Source organism: Lissotriton helveticus, chromosome 12 (assembly GCF_964261635.1).
Source record: "Lissotriton helveticus chromosome 12, aLisHel1.1, whole genome shotgun sequence".
Lineage (NCBI taxonomy): Eukaryota > Metazoa > Chordata > Amphibia > Caudata > Salamandridae > Lissotriton > Lissotriton helveticus.
In genome coordinates this window covers 310,846,334-310,870,135 of record NC_136073.1, presented here as the reverse complement: position 1 = coordinate 310,870,135, position 23,802 = coordinate 310,846,334, and the positions used below count along the sequence as shown (strand labels likewise).

Here is a 23,802-nt window from a genome sequence, read left to right as displayed (position 1 = left end):
TGCAAAGAGATGAACCCTGCAAAGACATCGGCGCATGATGACTACCCTGTGGAATATGACTGCAGTATCAGTCGCTCCTTTATCCCTGGCTTGGACCTGGCCACAATTGTGGTTTTGCAACCAGGGTGCACTCCGGAGCAATGGTGCATCATACCGCCCTATCTCCCTCATAAATGTGGAGCTCAAACTGTATACAAAATTCTCTATACAAATAGACTGCTCAGTGTGATAGCTTCTCTGGTCCACCAGTGCCAATGAGGGTTTATACCACACAGTACCTAATCGTAGAATGCACACCGCTCTAGCTCAACCAGGCACCTAAATAGCCGTAAAGCCCTCATGCTCATTGGCTTTGAGAACGCTTTTGATTCCTTCAATTAGGGGTTTCTTCAGTGGTGCTGCAAGAAATCTGTTTTGGACTACGTTATGTGACCTGTATGCGTAGTTTATGTACCGGACTGCAGGTCAAAGAAATGGACGCATTTGTAGGAGCACCAGGCATGGTTGCCCCTAGTCACTTTTACTATTTGCACTGGCCTTTAAGCAACGTGTGGCATGGGTTAGGTGGGACACGCAGATATTGGGTTTTGATTTGGTATGGAAGCCGTATTACCCCATATGCAGATAGTGTCCTCCGCTTCCTGTCCTGCCTTCACAATACAGGCCCCCAGCTCATCCAAATGTTGGACCTGTATGAGTAAGCCTAGGGGCTCAAGGTTAACTGGCCTACGTCTCTCATGGTTCCAGTTAAGGTGGGGGGGGGGGAGAGAGAGATCAGACTGGCATGGCAACCTCGACCTCCCGATTTGAAAACTTTGCTTTAGTTACCTGGGAATCCATATTGCTCTGCAACCCAAACTTACTTGGAATCACAACCTGATGCCTCTGACAGACAGAATGAAGACCCAGCTGGACATATGGTCCAAACTACACTCTGCATCCTCAGTAGAATAGCACTGCTTAAGTTAATGGTTCTGTTCAGGTTTTTATGTTTTACAAAACCTTTCATTGTTGCTTCCTCTAAGGTGGTTTATTGAAAACTTGTCCAAGGTACGAGCTTTCACTTGGAGGAAAATCTAGCCTTCCATACAGCCTTTAGTAAATAAGTGGATGTAGTCTACTTACGATGGCGGAATGGGAAATGCTGACTTGTGCCTGTACTACCAGGCTTCACAGATCCTGGTATTTAATGATTGGCACAATAAGGGTGGCTGAGTCCCTCGTTTCGAGCCAAAGTGGCCTTAGGTGGCCAGGATAATGTACTAGGTTTGATGTATGGATCATTGATTACTTCTTCTCTCCCAGAAGTTGCTAGTTTTGTGCTAGTGGTATGGAGGTCAGTCCTAAGAGGGATATGTTGAGACCGCTAAATAACTCCAGATACCCCACTGTGGTGTGGAGGCTGGCTCAACAATTGGCACAGATTTAAGGGTTCGGTAAATGGGACCTCAAATTGGCGATGTGTGGCATTCTGATCATATGAAATCCTTTCAGGACCTCCAATCAGTGTTCGAGCATCATAGGTCTCAGGTATATAAATATAGCTCCAACATGCCGTCATACCACTCTGCCTCTTTGATGGAGGTAGATGAATTAATCCCACTTGAGGCCAAAATCCTTAGGGCTCCTCTTCGAAAAGGAGGGATATCCCACATTATAAATCCTAATCATAATTTTCCCAGACTTAGGGAGGCATGGGTGGGTCACCTAGGGGAAAGTAACTGGAGAGATGCCAGAATGACCGCACATGAGCTAGCCATACCCTCCTGATTGATACTTATTCAGTTGAAGTATCTGGGGGTTACGTACCTCACCCCCAAGAGGCTGTGGCAGACGATCTGTCCGCACAGATCCTTCCGCTGCTCTGACACTAGGGGAAACTTCTTACATGTGATATGAGAGTCTGCTAATTGTGACATATTGGGCTAAACATTTAACAGTGGAATCCTCTCCCAGCATTAAGCTTTTTAGCATTGTAGAAGACTTCGGAGGTTTGGGGGACAGAGGGCATGCCGTGGGAAACTTTCCCTATTTGGGATGGGAACCTTGATTGCAAAGCAAGGCATTGCTAGGTACTAGATTTCTTCAAAGCCTCTCCCTATGTGAAGTGGCATATGGCTAGGGACTGGTGCTCAAAACAGCAAGAACACATCTACAAAGCAAGAGGCTCTCTGCAAATGCCACATAATTTGGGGGTAATTTGGGAGCATTATGGACTGATTGGTTAAAGACTTTGTGAGGTCGTAGTTATGGTCCAAAATAATCTGTCACTTTTGACATGAAATGTCGTCATTCACAGACTATTTTTTATATTGACTAAAAAACAATTTTTATAGGAAGGTTGATTTTTAAAAATATGTTGGAAAAGTAACTTTTAGAAAGTTACCTTTTACCTGACTGAACTTCCAGTAGGCTAATTAGCATTAGCCTACAGAGAGCTGGACTGTCATTGCTTGACTGTCATTACATCTCTAACAGAATCCTCACTGCCACCAACAAATCTCGTGAGGTGTTCAGGATTATGAACGAACTGACCACGGATGATAGGACTCTTCCAGCTCAAACTCCTTCTAAAGAGACATGTGATGCTCTTAATCTCTTTTTTGCTGAAAAAATCATTAAAATAAAAAATTCTATCACTCTTACCCCCTCAGCTGTCACCTTCTTTGGACACCCTCCCGGGCAATCTATCCTCTCTCACTTCAATTCCTATTCTGGATCCCCCCTCCCTGGCGAAGCTAGCCAATCGTGTAAAATCGGGCTCGCCGGAGGATCACTGCCCTCCCACGGTACTGCGTGAGGTTTGTCTAAAATTACCGGAGTGTATACTTCCCTTTCTGAATGCCTCCCTCACCTCTGGCACAGTCCCTGGAACCTTCAAGGAGGCCATTCTCTTGCCTCTCCTGAAAAAGCAAGGGGCTGATGCGGCTGAACTTTCCAACTATCGCCCAATATCTTTGCTGCCCTACCTGTCAAAACTCCTTGAGGCCCATGTCACCTGGTGTCTCTCTAATTTCATCGAGAGCTCGGGCTTCCTTGAGTCCAGCCAGGCCGGCTTTAGGCCGGCCCACTCCACGGAAGCAGTCATCCTGGCAGTCATGGATACCCTGAGAGAGAACGCAGATGCCAAGAGACCGCAGGCTCTGGTTCTCTTGGATTTGTCTGCAGCGTTCGACACGGTGGATCATGACATCCTTCTCCACCGTGTCGAACAAGCTGGCATTCGGGGCATGGCTCTCAAGTGGGTGGAGTCATTCCTGACGGGAAGATCACAAGCCGTGCGCCTTGGTCCCTTCACTGCAACTAAATCCCCCATCACTTGCGGTGTTCCCCAGGGCTCTTCACTCTCCCCGTTATTATTTAATCTTTACTTGCGTCCTTTAATTTTCTCCCTTCATAACTGGGACGTCAGCGTCTTTAATTATGCTGACGATTTGCAGCTCGTCTTTCCACTTGATTCTCTTCAGGCGACCAACAACTTTCACGCCGCTATGATCCATATCCATCAATGGATGAATCAGAATCAATTGAAACTCAATCCTGGAAAGACTGAGCTACTCCTTCCTGGTGCCAGTGCCGCTTTTTGGGGTCCGCAGTTTTGGCCTCCTGACTTGGGCTCCCCCCCGACACCTCTCAAGTCCGTCAGGAGTCTGGGGGTGACAATCGACGCCGAACTGTCACTTAAGGCCCAAGTGGGTGCCACGATTTCTTCGTGCATGTTCCAACTCCGAAAAATCCGGAAGATCAGGCACCTACTTCCACACGTGGCCCTGTGTCAGGTCGTCATGTCCCTTGTCATATCGCGCCTGGACTTTTCCAATTCCCTTTATCATGCACTTCCACGCTTCCTCTTACACCGTCTTCAGGTGGTCCAAAACCAGGCAGCCCGCCTCATATTCAAGATCCCTAAGTGGCAATCGGCGAGGCCTCTGCTCCGCAGGCTCCATTGGTTGCCAGTGAAGGAGAGAGCGGCCTTTAAGATGGGCTGCCTGGTATTCAAATCCCTTCACTGTCCTTGTCCTGCTTTCCTGAAATCCCGGATTACCCTGTACCAACCTGCTCGCTCCCTTCGCTCAGCTTCCCAGCACTTGGTTGTCACCCCCAAATTTAAACTTCATAAATTTGGAGGCCGTCGTTTTGCTTTCCTTGCCCCCAAGTTTTGGAATTCCCTCCCTCTGACTATTAAATCCAGCAATTCCCTTTTTCAGTTCAGGACACTCCTTAAGACTTTTCTGTTCACCCTTTCTGAATAAATTCCTCTCCGTTCATTCACATGTCCCTCCAGTCAGCGCCAAGAAACCTTCGGGTGTTAGTGCGCTTAACAAGCCTCATTTAACATAACATAACATTGCTTGGCTGTAGTTAGGGGGCAAAACTGCTTCCAGAGAAGAAACAATTGCCTGGGTATTGGGAGGTGTTTGTCTTCTCTTTGGAGGTAGACTAGTTCTGGTGGACCTAGGAACTTCATTAAGTTGTAAAGGAGATTGCCCTTTCACAAGTAAATGTAAGGTGAGACCTGGAGAATGCCCGGTTACTTACCGGTAATACACATTACTCCGAGTCCTGGTCTCCCCATCCCATTCCTTACAAGTGAGCAGCTAGTCTGCTCCACAGAAACCCCTAGGCTAGCTGAGCTGTTTGCACTTCCCCCAGGATGACGTCACCATCACGTGACGATAAAGGGGGAAGTGCAGAAACCAAACATCCTGAGAATACCAAAGACACCAGAACGAAAAACATACAATCACCCAAAGAAAACCCAAACCAGGGAGGGAGGGAAGGGCTCAGGAATGGGACGGGGAGACCAGGACTCGGAGTAATGTGTATTACCGGTAAGTAACCGGGCATTACCTCCTCGTCCTGTCTCCCCGTCCCATTCCTTACAAGTGAGCCCATACCCAAGCACACGGTGATTGTAAGAAAAAAACAGACCAGAAAGTTCGAGAAAAAAAAAAAAACAGGTCCATTTTAATCAACAGATAACAGTACACACTACAAATCATGTACCGCAGACAGGACCCTAGCCTCAAAGGCAGCAGAGGCCGCCATCCCCAACTGAAGATGATAATGAGAAACAAAAGTATGGGGAGAAGCCCACGTGGCAGCATAGCCAATGTCCCTCAATGAGGCCCCCTCGAACATGGCCCAGGAGGACGACACGCTCCGAGTCGACCGACCTGAACAGAAGAAGGCAGAGGACAGTGGGCAGAATCCCAAGCAGAAACCACAGCGCCCCGGACCAAACGAGACAAGGTGGACAAAGAAGGCCAAAGCCCCAGACCCGAGAGGCCATAGGTGACGAACTAGGAATCAACCTTACGGAAATCAGACGTACGCTCCAAGTAGATGCGGTGAGTCCTCAGCACATCCAACAAATGGAGGAGCGCCACATCAGGAGAGGCAGGAGCCGGAAAAAACACCGGGAGAACAACATCCTCCCGACAGTGAAAAGAAGACACCACCTTAGGAAGAAAGAACTGACTTTGACGGAGAATGACCTTGTCAGCGCAAAAAGGGGGGAGAAGCCAACAGCGCCCCAATCTCACCAACCCTCCGCCCAGAAGTAAAGGCCACCAGGAAAATAACCCTGGCAGAAAGGAACATCAGGGCTACGGAGTCCAAAGGCTCGAAAGGAGGACCCGTCAAAGCCCGCAGAACCAAGGGAAGATCCCAAGGAGGCACAGGAAAATGAGAGACAGGAGGTTGAAGCAAGAAACTCCTCAGAAGGCGAGCCACCAACGGGGAGACAGAGGAAACAAAGGAACCCCGAAAAGCAAGAATGGCAGCCCATTGCGCCCGCCTTGAAGAAACCGCAAGCCCCAAGACGAAACCATCCTGCAAGAAGTCCAAAACCTCCACGGCCTCACAGGAGGCAGAAGAGAGACCCCCACAAGACACCAGGAGGAGAAAATCTTCCAGTGACGGTCATACAACTTCAAGGTGGAAGGACGCCGAGAAAGCTGGAGACAACGGGCAACCTCAACCGAGCAACCCAGACCCAGCAAACTCAACCTCTCAAGTGCCAAAACCCAGCCAGAGGCGTCGCAGAGAGGCAAGATTGAGAAGAGGAGCCCGCAGGGGGGAGGGAGACAGGGGAAACCACCAAAGAGGGCAAACAGAAAAGGTCAGCAGAAGGGGGAACCAAGACTGCCGAGACCACCCCGGAACCACCAGAAGAACCACCGCCCGAACCAACCGAATCTTCAGGAGGACCCGCGGAATAAAGGCAAACGGAGGGAAGGCAAACAGCAGACCCACCGACCACGGAATCGAGAAAGCATCGGTGGCCCACGCCAACGGAGAGGGACCGATGCTGCAAAACAGAGGAAGAAGGGCGGAATCCTCCGAGGCAAAAAGATCCAGCCAAGGAAGGCGGAACCTGAGGACAAACCGATCGAACAGATCCGGGGACAGACAGAGGGACACCGAGGAGGGGAACACCCTGCTCAAAGAATCCGCAGGCCCATTCTCCTACCCCGGAAGATAGACCGCCGTCAGAGACAAGAGAGTCAACTCGGCCGAACTTCCGGGACAGGAGAAACCGAGCACGACACATGCCCCCCTGGCGATTCACATAAGAACGAACCACCCGATTGTCCGTCTGTACAGAGACCGCCCGACCCCGAAGGAGAGGAGCGAACCAAAGAAGAGGCAACAAAACCGCACTCCACTCCTTCCAGTTCGAGGACAGGAGGGATCCAAAACCGGACCCCCGAGCCACAGAGGCACCCAGAACGGCACCCCACCCCAAAGCACCGGCATCCGTGGACAACACGACCACAGACTGAGGAGGAAGGAGATCGAACCCCCGGGAAAGAGAGAGAGGGGACAACCACCACTGGAGATCCGCCCGAATCCCCGGAGCGACAGGGAACAGAGTCTCGCAGTCCAAGGTCGCAGGACCCCAGTGCGACAGGACATGATGCAACAGGGGGTACAGACGTAGCCTGGACCAAGGAAGGAGATGCAGAGTGGACGCCATCACCCCCTGACTCTGCAACCAGAGACGGGCAGACACCCGGGACTGGGACAGAAGCCAGGAAAGGCGACGAAACAAAGTCAACTGGCGTTCCAGCGAGAGAAAAACCATGTCCATGTCCATGCGGAAGAGAGCCCCCAGGAACTTCAGGGACTGGGAGGGCACCAGGAAGAATTCCTGTGGCTGATAAGGAACCCAAAGGAACCCAGCAGAAGACACACCCGGTCTACATCCGACAGAGCCTGTGAAAAAGAAGGAGAGACAATCAACCAGTCATCCAAATAAGGAAACACCAGCAGACCCCGGAACGAAGGATACCCACCAGAGGGGCCAAGAGCCCGGTGAACACCCCGGGCGCCGATGACAGGCCGAAAGGGAGCACCCGGAACTGATAGTGAAGGGCCCCCACCGCAAAACGGAGAAACCGCTGGTCCTCCGGATGGACAGGAACGTGCAGATACGCATCCATCAGATCCAGGGACGCAAGGAAGCCACCCGGAAGGACCAGAGGCAGGATGGACGGAGAGTCACCATCTCGAAGGGATGATGGAGGACGAAGCGATCGACCCGCATCAGAACCAAAACAGGACGAAGATCCGAAGTGTCTACCATGGAGACCAGAAAGAGAATTGAAAAGCAACCAAGGCCCCTCTCCAGCGGAGGAACCGCCACAATAGCCCTCCTCACCAACAGGAGCTGCACACCTGCCAACAAAGCATCACGTCGCAGAGGAAGACTGGGCAGGGGAGTCTGAACAAAACCCGGAGGAGGAGGAGAGGAAAAACTTGATCCGGCAAACTCCCAAAACAGTCTGAACCGCCCAGGCAACCGGAACCGACAACCACTGGGCGCGGAAGGATTGGAGGCGACCACCAACCGGCAAAGGCAGACAGTCATCGAGATGAGGAGGAAGCGGGGGTGGCAACACCGGCAGCGGCCCGGGGCTTGGCACTTCCAGGGGCCCCCCGGCCACGACCCCTGCCACGAAAGTGCTGAGAAGCGCCACGAGCAGGTGGTCCAAAAGTGCGACGGTAACCAAACCCACAACCCCAAGAAGTAGGGCGGACTGGAGCCACCAGCTGACGGTCCTCAGCAGACTGCTTGACCATACCCTCCAGCTGAGGACCGAACACCTTGGAACCTTCAAAGGGCAACTTAAGGAGGACCGATTTCAGTGAAGAAGTCCGCCTTCCAGGAACGCATCCAAATATGACGAGCAGCAATGGAAGCACCAGAAGCAGCCGCCGCCGCCCCCAAAGAGTCGAAGGAAAGAACCGACAGACAACGCACCTGCAACTTCATCAAAGACAAAAGAGGCGCGGCATCCTCGCCGTCGATCAGCAGAACCGACAGGGACTGGAAATCCTTAAGAAGCGACTGAACCATATAGGCAGAATAAGCAGTCGCCCGGACAGAAAAGATAGAAGCCGCATAGGAACGCTTCACTGCCCCCTCAACATGCTCATCCAAAGCGTCCGCATGAAGGGCGTCCCCAGAAACGACCAAACCGTGAGAGGAAAGGCCAGCCATCAAAATGTCAACCCTCACCGCCTGAGGAAACTCAGCAGCAAAATCCTCAAGAGGGCAACGCCTGGACAGGAAACGAGGAAAAGAAGACTTGTCCACCTCCTTCCATTCATGAGACAGCACATTGCGCACCGCCCCGTGCAAAGGAAAAGAGACAGGAGCAGGCTGGACATACTGCGTAAAGAAACATCCTCCAAAACAGCATCCGCAGGAGGAGAGAAGCCCAAATCGGACCGCATATGGGCGAACAGTTCAGCGAGCTCAGCACCCTGAACAAAACGACCACGGACACCCCCATCCTCATCAGGACCAACGTCAACCTCAGGCTAGCCAGGAAAGCAGTAGCCACAGCCTCATAAATAATGAGGCGCAGGGCATCAAGAGGGGCAGCAGAGGAAGAAGCCTCAGAATCCATGCCAGCAACCAGCCGAGTTCAAACCAAAAACAGGCAGGAGCAAGGACAAAAATCCAGCCAGGAAGGACCCCATACAAAGGACACGAAGTCCAGAGGACACGGACTCCCAAGAGATGAGGAAAAAGGGGGCCGGCATAAAAACCCAGCCAGCCACCAGAATTCGCCCCCAAAGCACCCTGAAACAGGTGCACCGCAACCTCAACATCCAGAACCCCCAGCCCGCTAAAGCAGGGCTCCGAGGGAATGGAGAAACACCCAGGAATGGCCGCTGAAGCAGGCCCAACATCAAGGTAAATGAGGATAATTGAAAAATGGCCGCTAACGCGAACCACGTACACAAAAGCAGACTGCAGGCACAATAATCCAGGCAGCGCGGGGGGGGGGGGAACATACAGTGAGAATCAATGGGCGGCAGCTAAAGCAGGCCGCCGAAAGCATAAAACAAACAACAAGGAACTTACCCCATCACGAGGCAAACTCCGACCAGCACAGCCAGGCATCAGGCACTCGGTGCAGAAAAAAAAGAACAGGATGTTTGGTTTCTGCACTTCTCCTTTATCGTCACGTGATGGTGACGTCATCCTGGGGGGAAGTGCAAACAGCTCAGCTAGGCTAGGGGTTTCTGTGGAGCAGACTAGCTGCTCACTTGTAAGGAATGGGACGGGGAGACAGGACGAGGAGGTAATGCAACCCTTTGTTTTCCCAGTCAGGCTTGGCTCCACACCCGATGTGAGGGAAGTTATCTCTAGAACTAGTTTGGAGTGGATACAGGGATGTTAATTTTACTGACTACTTCTCTGGGTGGACCCAAGAGATCTGTACAAACAAAATAACACCCCTTTACACACTTTTTATTGGAGAAATAATGTATTTTTTGTATTTTCTACAGTTTAAAGAAACAAATGTGGGTATAATTTCCTTCACAGTCTCCCGCCGGCAAATGACTTGAAATACAACTTTGCATCTTTTTTTATTTTAAAATGTTATAAATGTTGGAATGTGGGTTTATGCAACATTCAGGAGGGCTTGCCATATGAGGAGATTTATGGACATTAAAATAGAGAGACTTCTTCATGACAAAAGGCACTGCTTAGTTACACTGAGATTGCTCAGCAGTGGGGGAAATAGAAACATTGCTCTTAAACCTCCATCATCCAGTGCTTCAGGCTCTTATGAGCTTCTTTGAGCCATTTGTCCAGATCCTAAGTGGCTGCACTTCCCTTGAACGTTCTAGCTGTAGGTACTTCTTCATCTCCACCCTGATCATGAGAGGGAAAGGGTAGGAGTATCACTAGCAAAATCATTTAAAATACAGTATTCCTCTTTTGCACTTTCCTTCCATTTATTTTTTTGGGGAAATGAAACCATATTATTTTAAGTCTATTTACCAATGGATGATGGTGATGTGTATGACCCCTTGTGTTCTCATGGCCTACAGAGATATTGCAACACTGGCAAATAAGGTTTCTATCTGCAGTTTACATGCAGTCTCAAAAAGCCTCCTCAGTTCCTGCATGCCCTGCATGAACATTGACTTTGAAATAAAACTTCCGATTATCAACTCATCTTTTGTTTTGAATTACTCAGTCCTTCCTTTCCATCCTCTGCATGCCTCCTCTCTCTGATCACAACATACTCGCAAACATGTGTGCCTTAATCTCTATTATTGTGTCTCTACAAATTACCCCCCCTCTATTTCAACCATCACAACTTCTCCTTTAAAAGTCATACTCCTGCAACCTAACCATAGATAATTTCCTGCAGCTTATCTATTAATAGGGACAACCAGTGCATAAATCCACATATACCCCTCTCCCACTAAAGATAACATTTAACTCCTACTAGTGTATTAGGTACTTCTGTTCTTCCCTCTGACAATTTACCTGCTGATCATTCTGAACTCTTAAAATGAAATGATTGTATTGGTCTATGTTCGTGCTTGAGTCCAGTGCTGTGTAATTTGTTAGAGAGACAAAACTGCTTTGCACAATTTTAAATTTACTTCTTGCCTACCATTTTTTCAGTATATTGAAGAAATATGTTCCTTTTATTTTGATTATAACATGAATGTAAAACAACATAGTGGCTGTTGTTGCACATCTTACAGTGGACTGTAAAAATTAATAATGACTCAGAAATGTCAGTGCAGCGTTTAGATATTCGGATGTGCATGCCACTCTTAATCAGAAAAGCAGCGGTAATAATAGAGATTTCATATTTTTCCAACTTTGCTACAGGTTGATTGGGCGATTGTAATTCGGAAAACATGGGACTTCAGTGAAGACGGTGCTTATAGGTGCCTGGAAAACTTTCTTAATGATGGTAAGAAAATATTCACTAAAAAGAAAATGGTTATACTTTAGTTTGCTTTTAACAAGCTTCTCGTACCTTTGCCACCTTTTCGGTTTAGTGTAATTGCTATACTTACCACTTTATTAGATTCTTGGGCTGCTTCTTTGCTGTCTCTGTTTCGAGGAAGCAAATGTGCACAGTTCACGATTATGAGTCAATGTAGTGGTCAGATGTGTTAAAGCGTAGTTAATGAGCAAATGTCCACTGTAGTGGCATATATTGTCTTAAAGCTCTAGGTTTAACTCCGAAACCTAGTAAATGCTCCAATTGGCACAGTTTACTGAATCTGCATTTTTATGCAGCAGCAAGTCGCCTATGTATGTGTGCTAACCAGGTTTGAAAATGACACTCTTTCTTTGCTTACCAGTGTTTTTTTTCCCGGGTTGCTCTTTGATCTGGTCTGTCCTACTCCTGAGTCTGCTTAAGTCTTTACTACTGGCTGCATGATTTATGTAAAACTGGTTGCCGCCCCTCTCCTCCCCAGATTTCAGGCCTAATGCTCACCACTGCCTGTAGTGTTAAAGATGGGAAGAGGGGGTGTTTGTCTTTATCTATTTTTGTACAAAAAAGGCAGATGACAACTTCGCCTTCTAGTTTTAAAAGACAGTTGTTTTCATCATATATACATTAGTTAATATTTCAGTGTGTCAGATTTAACTTTTTAAGCCACTTTTCTGTATGCGTCCTTCATTCCCCTACTCAGTTAACAATTCCTCCACCGGTTTGAAGCAGGGGGAAATGTTCATTCTGCAAACCTAATTCTAATTTTTTAAAGCCTACAGAAATTACAGACCGGTACATGAGGAGTAACAAATTTGTCTGGCAGAGCCTACAGTGTGGCTAGCGGGGAAAGTTTGACACCCTCTCCTTAGAAAATATCTCACACTGGGTGGTCCATCTGATTGCGCAAACTTTGAAGATCCCAAAAAGATGTGAAAAGAACTAGTCTTTAAAAACCTGCGGTCTGAGTAGGACATATCTTCCACCTACAGAAAAAGTGTTCTTAAAAAAAAGGGCGCTTCTTGTCTAAATGCAGTATTAACATTTCTCCTTTGTCAAAACACAGTAAACTTCTGGAGATAGGCAAATTCAAACAGCAGATACGTTGAGTTCAGGTGTTTGGTGTGGTTTTGACACTAGACTGTTATGTAACAAAATACATAGTGATTAATTCAGCAAAGAGCCCTCTCTGATTTCTCATGATTCGTATGTAGATGAAGAGTATGTGCATCTTTCAATGGAGGGTCATGCCTTGTCGGTGGTCATGTCAGGACCAGCAGCCCATTTGAGTCGTGCTGGGAGTGCATCAGAGCCCCTAGTTTGGCTGCACCTTGATCGAGAATTTGTTTAGGGGCCCAAAAACAGCACCGCTTGGACTCCAGCCACGAGGGCTGGTTATTTTCTGCCAAAACTTAGCACGTAGAGGGGGTTGTGTTCATAGTCGTTTTGTTCTTCCATGCCACCAGGAACTCCTTGTGTCTGTGGGGATTTTTCTTCTACAGACCAGGTATGTTTGAGAAAATGGGCCACTCGGTCCCCTGAAGCACAGAACACACAGGGAATGGAAAGAGAGAAAACCACTGAGCTATGGTCACCTCCAGTACATATGGAGACCCACACCCTTCCATGGCAGGCTCCTTGTTGGTCTGACTAACTAAGCTGTTTTACATTAGCTTGAGAGAAAAAGAACAATGGTTCTGTGGTTCTCATTTAAACACGCTTATATTCCCCTTCTGCCAGACAATTTGAACTCTAATTCATAATCATCAAGAGAGAAATGTCATCAAGGCCTTTCAACATTTGAATCAATTGTATTTTCATTGGTTAATATAGCAATAGGCAGTGCGGATAACAGCACCCTGCTCAAAAGTTATAGTGCAAAAATATATCCAATATGATTCACATGTGTACAGCGTGCAGTGTCCCTTATTTTCAATACACTCTCCAGCACAATATATATGTTGGTCCATGTTCTTATGAATTCCACATTAGACAAACTCTAAGTTTATTTCAACCCATTCGGATAAACATACGGGTCTCTTTAGGACTAAAAAGCGCCACCTGCCACGCCAATTGAAAGGAAGAGGTAAAAAGTCCATTCTGTATCACATGATGCTTTATCCTAGTGACGACCAAATGGCAGAAACATTGAATCCGAGGGTGTTTTATATGGGAGTCACAAGTGGACACTACCAAGGCCAAAACTGTAAAAAGTAATAAAAAAATTCCCAGGTATATCTTAACTCGCTGTGAGTTATCATAATCACTCACCCCTCATCATGCCATTAATGATCACATGCTTCTGTAGCATACATCTTATGGCGTCTATCAACTTCAGACACAAGAAATGTGAAATATTTACTGGATCCACAAACCTTATTATGGGTGCTGGGAAGGGGTATCCAACTTTTCATGTCTTAGAGAAATAATGGCTCATCCACAATTAGTATTATAGCGGCCACAACAGAAGTCGTATGTGTCGCACGAAACCTAAAGAGTAGTGCAAGTCATGCTCATTTGTGAAGGAACCATATATTAACTACTTTACTCCACATTTAAAAGAAGCTTTAACAGAAGTCATACATGCCCCATATACAAGTGTTAGATTTGGGGGTCTCTAGTTGGCACAGGTAGGTACTTGTGACAAATAGGGACCCTTGCCTCTAGTCAGGATAAGGGGATTACACTCCTAAAATAATCCCTGCTCACCCCCTTGGTACCAGCAGACAGGCTCATCTCAGAGGCAGTGTGTAAAGCATTTGTGACCACATACAGTAACCCAGTGACAACACTACAGATGGACACCACACAAGGTTTTATATCAAAAATAAATATACTTTATATAGATTTACCACAAGCCCATAAACGACAAAAATACACAATACTGTTACTTTTGGATGGTAGTTTTAGCTTAGTTCAGTTCTGTTCTTAAGATGCAACACTTTGAGATAATGTACCTTACGATGCGTTGCGCTTCCATAACAAGTAATGTTGCACCGATGGAAATGTGGCAAAGTTCTGGTGCAAAGAAATAAAGACATGAAGATCTTCCAGATGCGGCACGATTCTCCGGGGATGCGAGAAGTTCTCGGTTCGATGCATGGACTGCAGCAGCGACCCCCTTGTTCAACGATGCGACGGCAACAGCTTGCAGCTGCAACACTCTTCTCCCATGTTTGCGTGAAGCTTCCGCACGATGCGACAACTACAGCGGCGACATCCTTGTTCAGAAATATGATGACAGCAGCTCTGACGGCGGCGCGCTTCTCGAGGGATGCAAGGCGCTTTCCTCGATGCGGTGCAATGCGACAGTTCCAGCGGCGACACCCTTGTTCAGAAGTGCGACGGCAGGCAGCAGAGACGACGACACGCTTCCTTATCGTTGCGAGACGCTTCTCTCGATTTGGTGCAGTGCGACAACTCCAGCGGCGACACCCTTGTTCAGAAGTGCGACAGCAGCACCAGCGACGGCGACACACTTCTTCTTCGTTGAGTCGCGCTTCCAGCTCCTTGCGACACGGAGTCCCAAAATAGCAGCAGGTACTACCAAAAGAACTCTGGGGAGCTGGGGGTTGAAGTCTGTTGTGCCTGAGACTTCAGCAGGAGGCAAGCTCTTTTCCAAGCCCTTGGAGATCCTTCACAAGTTGAAAGTAAAGCACACAAAGTTCTTTCTCCTCTCTTGGGCAGTCAGGCAACCACTGCAGGCCAATCCCCTAAGCAGCACTTAAGCTTAGGAATAGTCTCTCCTCATTTTTTTCAGGTTCCTCTCCTCAGCAGAGGTTTCTTCTTGTAGTCCAAAAGTAATCTAATTTCATGGGATCAGGGTCCCAATATTTATAATTATAAACAAAGAGAGAGACTTGAGGGGCTTTGTTATGGGGTCCAGTGCACGTGCCCCAGGAACACAATACAAAGAAGGAATTAAGTGCACAGTTCCCCTGGATTTTGAAAAAAGTTTTGAAAAACGTTTAGGGAGAGACAGTTTAAAAAAGAAAGTGAGTGAAGGCACACAGAAGGGGAATCCTCCTTTCGGAACTAGAGAACTCACACACCCAGCAAGCTAGGTGTCATTCTTCATCATATGGGCTCGCCCCTCGTCAGGCCGCGGTGCAATACCTGACGGGCACCCATAAAGGGGCTCTTTGGCGGGGATCTTTTGTTCCTGCCGTATGGTGCTCTGGGTGTGAGGGCCCTAGGGGGTGATTTGAGGGGAGGTATGTGTGTGTAGATGTGCAAGGGTGATTTAAAAAGGTAGGGTAGTCCACAATTTTTTTTAATGAAGTGGTAACCTGCCTTAGTAAAAACAAGGAGAGTGGTTGCTTCACCTGGCTTGAGGGTCCATCGAAGCAAGAACCTACTCTATCAGTGAATGGTCGACATGTTTCATGCTTTAATTGTTTAATTCCTTCTTTGTATTGTGTCCCAATATTTATACCCCAAAATCCTTTGTTCTCTGAGGGGAGAGGGGCCTTTGCCTAGTCCAAACCAGTTCTGGAGCACTCTGTTTACAAGACTCCTTCTTTCCTTTCACAGTGCAGGGCAGAAACATCAGACGCCCCACAGGAGGAGCCAGCATTGTGGAGGGAAAGCACAGCCCTGGAGCACCTTGTTGACATGATTCCTTCTCTTCTTTTACAGTGCAGGGCAGAGACATCAGACGCACCACAGGGGTGGAGCCAGCACTTTGTGGGGGCGGGCACAGTCCTATTCAGGTCCCAGGTGCAACTCCTCCCTCCCATCTAGATGAAGACATCTCTATTCACCACTGGGCTGACTCATTCTGTCTCCTGGAATCCCCCAGCCCTGTTACTCAAACTCCAGACAAGGAATACACAATCTAGCAGAGGCAGGCTTTGGATAGTTAGACAAGAAAATACCTACTTTCTAAAAGTGGTATTTTCAAACACAGAATGTTAGAACCAACTTCACTAAAAGATGTATTTTATCATTCTGATTTCAGGCATACTAAACTCGAATTTCTACCATGCTCCCTGAGTCAGTTAGGATTATAAAATGTAATAATCTAACTGCCCATTTTGGCCTGTGGAGAACAGGTAGCCTTGCAATAGTGAAAAACTAAAATGGCTGTAATTCACTATAAGGACATGCCACACACACCAGGGCATGTCCTACCTTATACTTACAATGCACCCTGCCCTTGGGCCTACCATAGGGGTGTCTGATATGAAGAAAAGGGAAGGTTTAGGGACTGGCAAGTGGGTGCACTTGCCCAGTCAGCATGACAGTACCAGACTGCATGCAGGCTCTGCAATGGCAGACCTGAGACACATTTTACAAGGCTGCTTCTGTGGGTGGCACAACCCGTGCTGCAAGCCCACCAGCAGCATTTGGTTTGCAAGCCCTGGTCACTCCTGGTGCACTGTACTAGGGTCTAACAGGTAAACCAAACCAGACAATCATGGAACCACTGATCAAAATATGAATTTACAATAGGGAGAGCATATGCACTTTAGCACTGATCAGCAGTGCCCAGAGTCATAAAACAGCCAACAACAGGTCAGAAAGAATAGAGGAGGAAGTCAAAAAGTTCAAGGATGACCCGGCAAAAAGGGCCAAGTCCAACAAACTGCTAATGCTATCCGTAATATAAACATTTATGAGGCATAAAACCGGCAGGCCTAGCCATTGCAAGCTACTTTCCTAGGACACATTTAGCCACATCTTTTTAGGTAAATACTGACTGAAGCCACCGTCCACTCTTGTCTCCTAAGCCATGCATTGATGAACCACCATCAGCGCAAGGATGGCCATAGCAATGTAAGAAGTTGCCCTAATGAGCGTGTCTAATTAGAGCTTACTAGTGATTCTAGGAGAGTAGGGTTCATAGCCGAAATCACCTGATTAATGCGCCCCCACCTTTGAGCAAATAGAACAGCTGCTGACGATGCATCCTAAGTTTGATTTGTTAAGAATGAAGTATTTGCTCGTTTTCTGCCCAGTACATCGAGATACTTTGTTTGACCTCCATTCTCATGCCTTTTAGCATACCCACCTCCCTTCTAGAGTCTTCTTTTATTCCATTGCAACTTGCTCTTATATTGCCCATCCTGGCTTCTCACCTGTGCCTCATCAACGGGCTTTTGCTTGAATTGACCAAGTAAATGCATGCCCCTTTCCATCAGAGCAGAAGACTGCCAGCCCTTGATTTACCCCTGATAAACCTGCGCAACAGTACAGACATAGATGGTGAAGCAGATTCCATCTTGTCATTAACATGCTACGCTTCCCCACCTTTTGCATTGTTGACTTCAAACACAGTCTGTGAATACTGCATGCGCACAACACCAAGCAAAATCTGTCAATGTGGGCCATAAGGTAGTCTCTTTGGCTGCTTTAATGTGAGTGAAAACCAAAGAAACTGTTTTCATAAAAAGCTCAGGGTGTGGCACTAGAAGCCGCTTAACCTAAAGGAAGTTGCAATTTTTTGGAGCACAACTTGGATTATTGTAACTACAGATTTTTCACGAGATCCCTTAGTGCTCTTTTCGATGGAGCCATTCAAAGTGGGTTCGGGAATCTCTGATGAAGTATGCCACAAAAAATATGTAGGAGGTAGTTCTTTTACAGCCACAGCATAGTTTGTAGTAGGGGTTGTCTACATATAGGGTCAGAATATCCACTTCACTTCTACCTTATTTCTGCTGGCTGTATCCTTCATGGTATTTGGAGATTTTAGAATAAGAATGCGATATTTCCAACCATTATCATTCTGCCTCCCCCTTGTATTTATGATTCAATCTCTCACCATGCTAATATTTTTACAGTACAGATAAGCATATAATAAATAAAAAGCACAGAATGCACAATAGAACTGTAATGAAACACAGGCCAGTGATAAAACCTGTGATGTGGCTTGGAACACCTCATGTACTTTCACAATCACTAAACACCAGAGCAGCCCTGAAAATTAAAATACAACACAATAGCAATGCAGTTACTAGAATATTGGTGTGGTATAGGCAGTGCTCAGAAACCTGAATTACTCCCAAATTCTAAAATATTGTTCTCACAACATTGCAAACAATAGGATCATAATCCTTCAGCTAAAGCTGAGATAGCTAGTAACTGGTTCGAAGATCTACTGTGAATCGCGAAAAACGAACTGAAATTAAGAAAATACAGTGGTGATCTGTAGCACGGTGCATTGGTAACATGGAAGGTAAAGGCAGATTGTATCTGAAATAAGGAAAATAAAAAATGAGTTAGTGAGGCTGGAAAAATGAGCGTTTCTCCTGATTCAGTTTTAGGTGGGGGGCGTAGAATGGGGATTTCATGTGAACCTGCTGCCCTAGGGGCTCCTGGTCCGCAGCAGCTCCTCACATAGAGGCAACAACCACAATGAGGCGCGAGGATGAGATTGATTCTATCCATGCTAACAGTGCATGCATACAAACATGAAGTATGTCATTCAGCAAGAAATTAGACCATTTTGGCATGAGTTGTCTTGTATAATTGCAGACACAGCAGTGGGGTTTCCCTCTTTGATCGTGAGGGTTCTTTGCTGCCGGTCTGTTTGATCTTTACTTCCAATACCTAACAAGGTACGATCTACCATGTACACAGATGTTGTATCACTGTCAGGCTGATCTTGAGTTCAGCCTGATGTTTGTGCAATGTCATCCACAGGAAAGGTGAACCTGTATAAATTATAGAGCACGTCTGTTCTTTGAGTTCCACCAACTCAGCCATAAGTGAGAAGGTTTGAGACTACACTTCATAACATTACTGCTTAAAAGCAGCGTTTTTGGATTCAAGTTACAGAAAGTTTCTGAGTCCGTAACAGGCCAAAAGAAATCAAGATTTGTTTTCCTGAGTCACATATTTCCCTCATAATCACCTCTTTATTTTCGGGAAATCTTTGTTTCTAAAATTGTCTAGGATTCCCTTTGCCCATCTTCATTCCAGTGGGGGGAAAGGACTCAGTCCTACTTTTGTGGCTCCATTGTCCTTATTTTTCTTGGCGTCACAGCTCGGATTTCCTCTCACTACAGATGTCCAAAGTTGAGCTGACATACCCTATGAATTCTACAGCAACCCCTCCCATAATTCTTATCGTATTTGCAAAAAAGCAAAATAAAAGTAAAGCAGGGTTGAAACTTGGAGCAAACTACAATTCTGACACAACCTCAATGCTGGCGAGTAGCCATGTACAAAAACCAGAGAGAGGGGAGAATGGACCACTTGTCCTGTATAACCAGGCTCTTTGTTTGTGTGGGAACAGTCATAAAAACTCTCATATATGTACACAGGCAATTGGCGGTATATCTTGGTTCTCCGCCTAGGTGTACGGTTACAGCATCATCATTGGGTCTTTTCCTTTGTGAATAAGCTGACCTCCGCCTCGAGGAAGACCAACTGGTTTGTCAGTAGTGGCCAGAAATGAAAAAGAGAGGGCGTGCTCGTACTCTGGTCAAGTGAGTTAAAATTCCCTACACCATTTTTGTCACACGTATTTATTGAAAAAGTTGTGATGTGTAAATTAAAAACGGTAGTTGTGCGTGTATAGATCCAGTTACTGATCTATCACACTCATATTGGTCAACATATTTCAGCCTCGTGGATGCTCTAGAGGCTTTCGTCAGGACCGAGGTGTGTTCTTAAGAGCACATTTTGGCTCCTAATAGGGGGGTATACTCACCACCCTTGTAGTGTTAAGTCAGATCTTTGGTATCTGTACCTTCTTTTATTATTGTGCCGGGCATCCTCGGGATACCAGAGAGCTAAGGGAAACCAGATTCGGTTTCAACAAGACCCTCGCTTGTACTGGCTCTGTGTGCGGTGCCCCGGGGCACTGCACAAAGAGCCAGAGGGTCTTGTTGAAACCAAATCGGTTTTCCCTTAGCTCTCCGACCCGATTCGGTTTCAACAAGACTCTCGCTTTACTGACTCTGTGTGCGGTGCCCCGGGGCACCGCACACAGAGCCAGTGTAAGCGAAACACCATAACACATGCTTATGAGTGGAATGCTTGCAAAAAGTCTCAGCAGTAGTAAAAGCTCAAACCATGTTCCTGTCCATTATTCTTTGCAAATCGCATCATTCCAGCAAGGAGCAACCATATGTAAGTTAGTCTCAACCCAAACTACCAGCTTTTATCTGAATGTGAACATAATCAATCCCAGATTGTTTTCGGAAATAAAATCTTAAAATTCTATCCACTTTTGATGGTGGGTGTTAGGGCAACTTACATTTCTGGGACTGTTGATGCAGATTTTCAACCATCTGGAAGTATTCCTACTGAGTTGCCAAGTCTTGAAGTAAGTGCTGTTGAATAACTAGGGCAGACAGCTTTCTGCTATCAACCACGGCCCTACTGTCTTCACCATGTGAAAATAACCCATAGTAGGACACTTGACATCCTGATTTTCAGATGATAACAGAGTGAACCCAGCCTTTTCTTGTAGACTAATGTGACTGGAATATCAATAATTTGTGGAGAAGCGTGGCTCAGTGGTTAGAGGCGGCAGACCCGGAAGCTGAGATCAGCCGTGGACCAGGGTTTGATTCCCCGCCTCGGCGGGTCTCGGGCTCAAAAATTCCACGGACTCGACAATTCTCGCTCCGGTGCCTACTCGACTCACGGGGTAACACTCTGCGACTCTGGGCAATAGCTTGCTTAATCTCCACTACGGCCCCTCGCGGCGGGATGCCTGGCTTTCACCTTGTGAATACCCTGCCGGGGTATCTCACAGGGGAATACCAGGACGGGTTCCCTAAGCAAGCGCCTTGAGACCCCTGGGTGATTAGTGCGCTATATAAATCGAAATACATTTACATTTACATCCTATATAGTGTGGCACTTCACAACATAGGTTATTGTGTGGATGGTGATATCTCGGAATTGAAAGTGCTATGCCCTGTTCTGTGTTTTGTAATTATAACATTCTTATGCATAAATTAAAGAGCTTATTTTTTTCAAAGTCACAGCTCAGACTGGATAATGCAGGTATTGCGTTGAATCGAAATTTGCGACGTGAGAAGCCCCCGAGTGTGACTCCGAGGCACAACGCAGGACAGGCGGCGGCCGCATAAGAAGCGAGAACGCTTCCGTGACTCAGGAAATCAGTCACAAACAAGCCCACACGTCAATTCAAGAAAAAAAGCAAATTTACAATACAACAGCATGCGCGGTGAGCCGCGGAAGCGTAAATAACAATAGACCCCCAAAGGAGAAGAGAAAAACACGACTTATCTGGCTGACTAGCAGCTAAGAAAGAGGGGGAGCAGTATAGTTGGAGCATCTATCTGGGCTTCAGGGACACTGTGGAAGGACTCCGGCTGATCTGAGCCTGTGATGTCATGGATTTTGTAGTTTTTCATGCTTGGAATGTTGTGGTTTGGAACTGTTTTTCCCTGGATCTGGGAAAGAAAAGTTGTTTGGTGCTTTTTCTGGCTGCTGTGTTTTTTGGTTATATTAAAGCAAAGAAGGAAAAAGCATAATCAGAGCCTCCGGTCCTGCCAAAGAATTACTAGTGTCAATCAGGTTCCGGCTTCCAACAGCTACGTGATTTAGCAATGACTGCTCACCCTCACTGGCCCTTGGAGAGTCAAGTGTACAATGAGAGTATCTTGGTTAACCACCTTAGGAACAGTAGTGCATGAGGTTTTAAAACTCTAGTGGTACACCACAGGACCAACCATAGATATTGCCCTGTAATCATCTGACTACCACAGGATCCCAAGTTCATTTCTCACAGTTGAGCATAGAGAGTCCTACTTAGATTCTGCAGCTTTAATTCATATCAATACTGCTGTGCAGATAAAAATGATGTCAGACATTCATATACTGGTGCAAAGGTAGGCGTTTCTAATCCTATTATATTATTTCTGAATTTTGAGGCTTTGTTTTTTGTATTTGCGATATATGGTATCAGAATGATGTTCAGCTAATTGTGATTAGCATGTATCCTGTATTCTTTATAAAGTAAAACCATAGGCTTACATTTCTAACCATTGCATTTCATTATTTTATTTATTTTCAAAGGAATTAAATCGTATGAGAAGGAATCTGGCCGTGCGGACAAGCCTAACACCAGTCATATCTCTCCTTACCTTCACTTTGGTCAAATTAGTCCCAGGGCCGTGTTACATGAAGCACACTTTACTAAGAAGAGTGTACCAAAATTTCTAAGAAAACTTGCATGGCGAGACCTAGCCTATTGGCTACTTGTTCTGTTTCCAGACTTGAACGTGGAACCTGTCCGACCTGCATACAGGGTAAATGACATTGATTAAGTGTTTAACATTATTAGAATATTAGTAGCTCTCGAAATATAAGTGCCACAGCTGTGCTTCTAAAAGTGTGTACAGTTAAAATTAATGTCACAATATATTAGAGATGAGGCAAGGAAAATGTATTTCTAAAACAGGCATTTAATGCATTTCTAGGAGTACAACCATTTTTACTTACCATTCATTTCAATATATAATTTTCTGTCAAGGTTGAAGACTCCTGGATTAATGATTTGTCTTGAAAAACTATTGAATGTTAGCATCTAGTCAGCCTTCATTCCATAGTTATATGTCTTGATATAATCCTTATTTCTCCTTTGTTAAAAGTAGACCTAAATCTAGTAGTGCAGTAGTTTTTAGCCAGGCCCAATAGAAGGAAGTGACTAGATCATCATTGTCAGACTCTGTTCAGAGGCCCACAGGGAAAACCTGGGCTACTGGACCCCATCTGTAATGGTTTAGGTTGTTTCCCATTAGTAGCCTGCCCCTACTGTGGCTCTGCAAACTGGGCTGAGTTCAACCTTTCAGTAATGACTGCCAGGGTAGGAAGGATGAGCAGTTACTTGCTTCTGAGGGAGATGGTGTGGTGTGCAAAGGCTCAGAATAGACAAAATAAACTGGTGTCCAGCCTAGTGCTTGTCATTTTGAAGAATAAAGTATTTTAATCACGGAGCAGTCTTAAACACTACACAATCCAGTCTGCAAATACAGGGTAATGCCCATGATCACAGTTTCCCTGTGGGTGTTACACCTCCCTTCTCTACGTGAGCGCTCCCACCAGGGTTATCATGTATATTTTAGTCTCTCAGTAAACTTTTGACGAGGCATGACTTAGGCTTGATCATTTGTCTCAAACTTCAGAACTGGTTTGGGGTCATTCCTTCAATATTCCTTCTCAGGCTACTCTCCAAACACAGACTTTGTGAAGACTGATGCTTCTCACAGCATGTGATACTAGAGCCACCACAAATAGACACAAAGACTGTTATCAACATTTCTGAAGCTGTAATTGGGAACAGACGAAAGAGCACTCTTGACCTAGAAACTTATTGACCTTGAACAACAGAAACCAGTCCCAACCCATCCATTAACCAAATGGCATTGCCCAGGAAGAAATCAGCATATTCATGCTAACAAAGCCTTCAGGGAATTTCAGAAGCTTGCCCTGTCTCCATCCTCCTTACTTCAGTGCCTGCATCTTCATCCTATAGCCACAGGAATGCAGCCAATAAGCTTCCACTTTCTGGAGAAGAGGTCCTCACCTTCAGTCTTGTGCC

General features: G+C 46.4%; 1 protein-coding gene across 1 annotated transcript in view; it reads left to right on the top strand.

The window, feature by feature from the left end:
- LOC144797812 (deoxyribodipyrimidine photo-lyase-like) overlaps positions 1-23,802 on the top strand; it is a 147,449-nt gene that overhangs the window by 60,773 nt on the left and 62,874 nt on the right. The window contains exons 4-5 of the mRNA XM_078668601.1: positions 11,159-11,243; positions 22,278-22,510. Coding sequence (XP_078524727.1) covers positions 11,159-11,243; positions 22,278-22,510 — 318 coding nt within the window. The remainder of the gene's footprint in view (positions 1-11,158; positions 11,244-22,277; positions 22,511-23,802) is intronic.